General features: G+C 45.7%; 1 protein-coding gene across 2 annotated transcripts in view; it reads left to right on the forward strand.

The window, feature by feature from the left end:
• The window catches only part of LOC109885002 (N-lysine methyltransferase SMYD2-A), a 48294-nt gene extending 40720 nt beyond the window's left edge, over positions 1-7574 (forward strand). The window contains exons 10-12 of one of the 2 annotated variants that reach the window (XM_031787720.1): positions 3315-3489; positions 5208-5316; positions 5688-7574. In XM_031787720.1, coding sequence (XP_031643580.1) covers positions 3315-3489; positions 5208-5316; positions 5688-5771 — 368 coding nt within the window. In that variant the 3' untranslated portion in view covers positions 5772-7574. Of the gene's footprint in view, positions 1-3314; positions 3490-4891; positions 5187-5207; positions 5317-5687 lie in introns of those variants that run through there. The other variant, XM_031787721.1, reaches the window with a different exon arrangement.
• Positions 7575-7777: the final 203 nt, after the last annotated feature.

Below are 7777 nucleotides of genomic sequence, written 5' to 3' on the forward strand. Positions count from 1 at the left end.
TTGAGTCTAACCCTCTAGCACCACCCTAGTGATCTATGTGCAGTATTGAGTCTCTAACCCTCTAGCACCACCCTAGTGATCTATGTGCAGTATTGAGTCTAACCCCCTAGCACCACCCTAGTGATCTATGTGCAGTATTGAGTCTAACCCTCTACCACCACCCTAGTGATCTGCAGAGTTCTGTCCAGGTCTGTGCCCAAACATTTATTTTAAAAATCCACCTCTCCAGAAATAAATCTCACTGTTGTCGCTTGTTATAGACCCCCCCCCCCTCAGGCCCCAGCTGTGCCCTGGGCACCGTATGTGAATTAATTGCCCCCCATTTATCTTCAGAGTTCGTACTGTTAGGTGACCTAAACTGGGATATGCTTAACGCTCCGGCTGTCCTACATTCTAAGCTAGATGCCCTCAATCTCACACAAATCAAGGAACCTACCAGGTACAACCCGAAATCCGTAAACACGGGCACCCTCGTAGATGTCATCCTGACCAACCGGACCTCTAAATACACCTCTGCTGTCTTCAACCAGGATCTCAGCGATCACTGCCTCATTGCCTGCGTCCGTAATGGGTCCGCGGACAAACGACCACCCCTCATCATAGTCAAACGCTCCCTAAAACACTTCAGCGAGCAGGCATTTCTAATCGACCTGGCCCGGGTATCCTGGAAGGATATTGACCTCATCCCGTCAGTAGTGGATGTCTGGTTATTCTTTTAAGTGCTTTTCTCACCATCTGAAATAAAATAAGCATGCCCCGTTCAAAAAATGTAGAACCAGGAACAGATATAGCCCTTGGTTCAACCCAGACCTGACTGCCCTTGACCAGCACAATAACATCCTGTGCCGTACTGCAGTAGCATCGAATAGCCCCCGCGATATGCAACTTTTCAGGGAAGTCAGGAACCAACTGCCTAACAGGCAGTTTGAAAAAGGTATTCATAGCTTTCCTAACAGAAATTTGCATCCTGTAGCACAAACTCCAAAAAGTTCTGGGACACTAAAGTCCATGGAGAATAAGAGTACCTCCTCTCAGCTGCTCACTGCAGAGGCTAGGAAACATTTTCACCACCGATAAATCCACTATAATTGAGAATTTCAATAAGCATTTCTCTACGGCTGTCCATGCTTTCCACCTGGCTACACCTACCCCGGTCAACTGCCCTGCAGCAACTCGCCAAAGCCTTCCCCATTTCTCCATCACCCAAATCCAGATAGCTGATGTTCTGAAAGAGCTTCAAAATCTGGACCCTACAAATCAGCTGGGCTAGACAATCTGGACCCTTTCTTTCTAAAACTATCTGCCGAAATTGTTGCAACCCCTATTTACTAGCCTGTTCAACCTCTCTTTCATATCGTCTGAGATCCCCAAAGATTGGAAAGCTGCCGCGGTCATCCCCCTCTTCAAAGGGGGAGACACTCTAGACCCAAACTGTTACAGACTTATATCCATCCTGCCCTGCCTTTCTAAAGTCTTCGAAAGCCAAGTTAACAAACAGATCACCGACCATTTTAATCCCACCTTACCTTCTCCGCAATGCATTCTGTCTTCTCTGTATACCACGATGATGTCGCTCTTGCTGCTGGTGATTCTCTGATCCACCTCTACGCAGACGACACCATTCTGTAAACATCTGGCCATTCTTTGGACACTGTGTGTTAATTAACCTCCAGACGAGCTTCAATGCCATACAATACTCCTTCCGGGGCCTCCAACCGCTCTTAAAAGCTAGTAAATGAAATGCATGCTCTTAACCGATTGCTGGACAACTACAAATACCTAGGTGGCTGGTTAGACTGTAAACTCTCCTTCCAGACTCACATTAAGCATCTCCAATCCAAAATTAAATCTAGAATCGGCTTCCTATTTTGCAACAAAGAATCCTTCACTCATGCTGCCAAACATACCCCCGTAAAACTGACTATCCTACCGATCCTTGACTACAAAATAGCCTCCTACACTCTACTCAGGTAATTGGATGCAGTCTATCACAGTGCAATCCGTTTTATCACCAAAGCCCCATATACGACCCACCACTGCGACCTGGATGCTCTCGTTGGCTGGTCCTCGCTTCATATTCATCGCCAAACCCACTGGCTCCAGGTCATCTATAAGTCTTTGCTAGGTAAAGCCCAGCCTTATCTCAGCTCACTGGTCACCATAGCAGCACCCACCCATAGCATGCGCTCCAGCAGTTATATTTCACTGGTCACCCCCAAAGCCAACTCTTCCCTTGGCCGCCTTTCCTTCCAGTTCTCTGCTGCCAATGACTGGAACGAATTGCAAAAATCATGAAGCTGGAGTCTTATATCTCCCTCTCTAACTTTAAGTATCAGCTGTCAGAGCAGCTTACCGATCATTGCACCTGTACACAGCCAATCTGTAAATAGCCCACCCAACTACCTCATCCACATATTGTTATTTATTTATCTTGCTCCTTTGCACCCCAGTATCTCTACTTGCACATTCATCCTCTGCACATCTGTCACTAATGTTAATGCCAAATTGTAATTATTTCACCTCCTATGGCCCATTTATTCAAATCAAATCAAATGTATTTATATAGCCCTTCGTACATCAGCTGATATCTCAAAGTGCTGTACAGAAACCCAGCCTAAAACCCCAAACAGCAAGCAATGCAGGTGTAGAAGCACGGTGGCTAGGAAAAACTCCCTAGAAAGGCCAATACCTAGGAAGAAACCAGGCTATGTGGGGTGGCCAGTCCTCTTCTGGCTGTGCCGGGTGGAGATTATAACAGAACATGGCCAAGATGTTCAAATGTTCATAAATGACCAGCATGGTCGAATAATAATAAGGCAGAACAGTTGAAACTGGAGCAGCAGCATGGCCAGGTGGACTGGGGACAGCAAGGATTGCCTTACCTCCCTACTCTTCTACATTTGCACACACACTATATAGATTTTTCTATAGTGTTATTATCTGTATGCTTGTTTATTGTGGTGTTGACTTGTTTATTGTTTACTCCATGTGTAACTCTGTGTTGTTGTTTGTGTCACACTGCTGTGCTTTATCTTGGCCAGGTCACAGTTGTAAATGAGAACTTCTTCTCAACTAGCCTACCTGGTTAAATAAAGGTGTTCTCAACTAGCCTACCTGGTTAAATAAAGGTGTTCTCAACTAGCCTACCTGGTTAAATAAAGGTGTTCTCAACTAGCCTACCTGGTTAAATAAAGGTGTTCTCAACTAGCCTACCTGGTTAAATAAAGGTGTTCTCAACTAGCCTACCTGGTTAAATAAAGGGGAAATAAAAAATAAAAATAATCTGTTATATTGAGTCCTTGACCCTCTAGCACCCCCTAGTGACCTGCTGGAGATCTGTGAGTTGAGCCAGGAGAAGATGAGCTCTATATTTGCAGACACTAACGTGTACGTGCTTCACATGATGTACCAGGCCATGGGAGTCTGCCTGTACATGCAGGACTGGGACGGAGCCATGAGCTACGGAGAGAAGATCATTCAACCATACAGGTGACTGAAACATACAGCAGACGCTTTTTTACAAAGAGACTTAGTCATGTGATAAACGCTATTTTTGAGTAAAGGAACTCTCCCTCCGAGTACAGGAAGTCTCCCTCCGAGTAAAGGAAGTCTCCCTCCGAGTAAAGGAAGTCTCCCTCCGAGTACAGGAAGTCTCCCTCCGAGTAAAGGAAGTCTCCCTCCGAGTAAAGGAAGTCTCCCTCCGAGTAAAGGAAGTCTCCCTCCGAGTACAGGAAGTCTCCCTCCGAGTACAGGAAGTCTCCCTCCGAGTACAGGAAGTCTCCCTCCGAGTACAGGAAGTCTCCCTCCGAGTACAGGAAGTCTCCCTCCGAGTACAGGAACTCTCCCTCCGAGTAAAGGAACTCTCCCTCCGAGTAAAGGAACTCTCCCTCCGAGTAAAGGAAGTCTCCCTCCGAGTAAAGGAAGTCTCCCTCCGAGTAAAGGCAGTCTCCCTCCGAGTAAAGGCAGTCTCCCTCCGAGTAAAGGAAGTCTCCCTCCGAGTAAAGGAAGTCTCCCTCCGAGTACAGGAAGTCTCCCTCCGAGTACAGGAAGTCTCCCTCCGAGTAAAGGAAGTCTCCCTCCGAGTACAGGAAGTCTCCCTCCGAGTACAGGAAGTCTCCCTCCGAGTACAGGAATTCTCCCTCCGAGTAAAGGAATTCTCCCTCCGAGTACAGGAAGTCTCCCTCCGAGTACAGGAAGTCTCCCTCCGAGTACAGGAAGTCTCCCTCCGAGTACAGGAAGTCTCCCTCCGAGTACAGGAAGTCTCCCTCCGAGTACAGGAAGTCTCCCTCCGAGTACAGGAAGTCTCCCTCCGAGTACAGGAAGTCTCCCTCCGAGTACAGGAAGTCTCCCTCCGAGTACAGGACGTCTCCCTCCGAGTACAGGAAGTCGCCATTTACTTTCAATGCATTTTCCCTCAAAAGCTGGGTAAACGCACTCCCCAAATAAAATAAAAAAAGTCCGTAAACAGCGTTTACATTTCACTACCCAGCCTGTTCTCTGATTGGTTCATCTCTCCTGTGTGTCCAGTGTCTACTACCCAGCCTGCTCTCTGATTGGTTCATCTCTCCTGTGTGTCCAGTGTCTACTACCCAGCCTGCTCTCTGATTGGTTCATCTCTCCTGTGTGTCCAGTGTCTACTACCCAGCCTGCTCTCTGATTGGTTCATCTCTCCTGTGTGTCCAGTGTCTACTACCCAGCCTGTTCTCTGATTGGTTCATCTCTCCTGTGTTTCCAGTGTCTACTACCCAGCCTGTTCTCTGATTGGTTCATCTCTCCTGTGTGTCCAGTGTCTACTACCCAGCCTGTTCTCTGATTGGTTCATCTCTCCTGTGTGTCCAGTGTCTACTACCCAGCCTGTTCTCTGATTGGTTCATCTCTCCTGTGTTTCCAGTGTCCACTACCCAGCCTGTTCTCTGATTGGTTCATCTCTCCTGTATGTCCAGTGTCCACTACCCAGCCTGTTCTCTGATTGGTTCATCTCTCCTGTGTGTCCAGTGTCTACTACCCAGCCTGTTCTCTGATTGGTTCATCTCTCCTGTGTTTCCAGTGTCCACTACCCAGCCTGTTCTCTGATTGGTTCATCTCTCCTGTGTGTCCAGTGTCCACTACCCAGCCTGTTCTCTGATTGGTTCATCTCTCCTGTGTGTCCAGTGTCTACTACCCAGCCTGCTCTCTGATGGATTGTTTCATCTCTCCTGTGTTTCCAGTGTCCACTACCCAGCCTATTCTCTGAACGTGGCCTCCATGTACCTGAAACTGGGCCGTCTCTACCTGGGACTTGAGAGGAAGACCCAGGGAGTCAAGGCATTAAAGAAGGTAACGCCCCGTCATTCACCAGGGCATTCAGGAAGTACACACACACTCAATGTGTGTTACTGCAGATATGGAATACCCAGGGTTTGTATTTCTGTAGCTCTCTGGCGTAGTCAGATATCCCTGACCTAGGGTTCCCACTAGATGTCCAAGCTGCAAAGTCCAAATTTGCTGAATCGTAAAAAATGTATGAAAAATAAATAAATAATAATAATTAAAAGTTAGGCATACACTTTTCAGGGTGGTTAGGTTTAAAATCAGTTTTTTTTAAATATATATATTTTTTAAATAGGCAGGGTCTTTGTAACTTGGTTAGATAGTGACGACCAACAAACGTTGGTGTGTAACGTGTCACTTCCTGATTTCCTGTCCAGGCGATCGCCATCATGGAAGTGGCTCATGGGAAGGATCACCACTACGTAACAGAGGTCAAACAAGAGGTGGAGGAGCTGAAATAAGGAGGAGGTGAAGAAGAGGAAGGAGTGAGGGAGGAAGAGAGCACAAGGGCTTCTCCAAACCCTGGGTCAAACAAAAAACTTTAAAAAATCTACAAAACTAAACAGCTGCACGGCATGCATCCTATACCTCTCTTTTTTATGTGTATCTCTCTCCATCTCCCTCTCGGGCTCTGGTCAAATCAGTTATTTTTGTTTGTCATGCAGGCAGGCAGATAACCAGTCAGTGAAAGAGACAATGACCCCAGTATTTCTGTTCATCGGGTGTCTTAGACAGTACGCGATGAGGGTGTTTTTATGTACTGGCTAGCAGTATTGCTGTAACCGGCAAGGACAGTTGTCGTTTTTAGTTTTGTTACTGGCCTGGACTAGCCTCGTATCTGACTAAACTGTTATGAAAAGTGAACTCATGAATTTACAAATTATGTTTGTAATTAAGCGATGACGGGTTTCTCTCCTCTCATACAAGGTAGCAAAGTGAGAGAACAATACCAAAAAAATAAAATCGTTAATTGTTATGAATATGTTTTAACTTTAAATCATTTGCGTTTGTCTTACAACAAAAACCGCGTTGAACAACTTTTGTCCTTTTTGCCTGTTTTATCAAATCAGAAGTGTTGCATGTTTTCTCTCACTCATATACTGTCTTTGTACCGACCTGTAGAGAAGCAGGGTTGTAGTAGTCTTTGTACCGACCTGTAGAGAAGCAGGGTTGTAGTCTTTGTACCGACCTGTAGAGAAGCAGGGTTGTAAGTCTTTGTACCGACCTGTAGAGAAGCAGGGTTGTAAGTCTTTGTACCGACCTGTAGAGAAGCAGGGTTGTAGTCTTTGTACCGACCTGTAGAGAAGCAGGGTTGTAGTCTTTGTACCGACCTGTAGAGAAGCAGGGTTGTAAGTCTTTGTACCGACCTGTAGGGGACAGGGTTGTAGTCTTTGTACCGACCTGTAGAGAAGCAGGGTTGTAAGTCTTTGTACCGACCTGTAGAGAAGCAGGGTTGTAGTCTTTGTACCGACCTATAAGGAAGCAGGGTTGTAAGTCTTTGTACCGACCTGTAGAGAAGCAGGGTTGTAGTCTTTGTACCAACCTGTAAGGAAGCAGGGTTGGCCTCAAATTCGGTTTTAATTCCGAAACTAAATCAAATTCCAAATGTTTCTCATTGGCGAGAATTGAAATTTCAACTTACTTCCTGAATTGACTGGAGTTGATATGGGAATTGGCCCCCAACCCTGAAGGGAAGTAATTCTCCACATTGTTCATTCAATGTCATCACATAGATTTTGTTGTTGTTGAAACAACATTGATTAACCAGATTTTGCCTAGTAAGATGACTGAAAAACCCTCAATATTACCCTTAACCTTTAAGGGAATGAAAACATACCTGGCCCTGGATCACAATCTCTTTCCTGGGAACCCCAAGGGGTGCATGTTTCTGTTGTTGCCCTAGCATTACGGACTATTTCAAATAATCAACACAATATCAAGCTTTGCTTATTTGAAACGGCTGTGTAGTGCTCTGTAGCTCAGTTGGTAGAGCATGACGCTTGTAAACACCAGGGTAGTGGGTTTGATTCCCGGGACCACTCATATGTAAAATGTATGCATGCGTGGGATAAAAGCGTCTGCTGAATGGTATATATATTAGGACCAAAAACCCAAAACTTTGAGATCCCCAGAAATGAGTTCAGAAAACGTCTGGCTTAGAGACAACTTCCACTTCACCTCACTTCCCTCTGTACTGTGGTTGGTTTGAGTGTTTCGGACATCAGACATGGAAATAAAATAGAAAACAGAATGTTGTTTGTTTATTCACTTGTCTTGGTCTCAACTCTTTTTCTTCCTTTGAAACCACCTCCTTTTTATTCAATTTGATCTGTTATGAATATCATAAAGATCCTCGGATGAACCAACAGGACGAGGAAGTCCGGTACTTCCTGGGGAAATGGAAGCAGAAATAGTACACCCTCACACACTGGTTGAGTTCCTACCCGACGACATGTATCAACCAATG

The sequence above is a fragment of the Oncorhynchus kisutch genome, linkage group LG14 (genome assembly GCF_002021735.2).
Source record: "Oncorhynchus kisutch isolate 150728-3 linkage group LG14, Okis_V2, whole genome shotgun sequence".
NCBI lineage: Eukaryota > Metazoa > Chordata > Actinopteri > Salmoniformes > Salmonidae > Oncorhynchus > Oncorhynchus kisutch.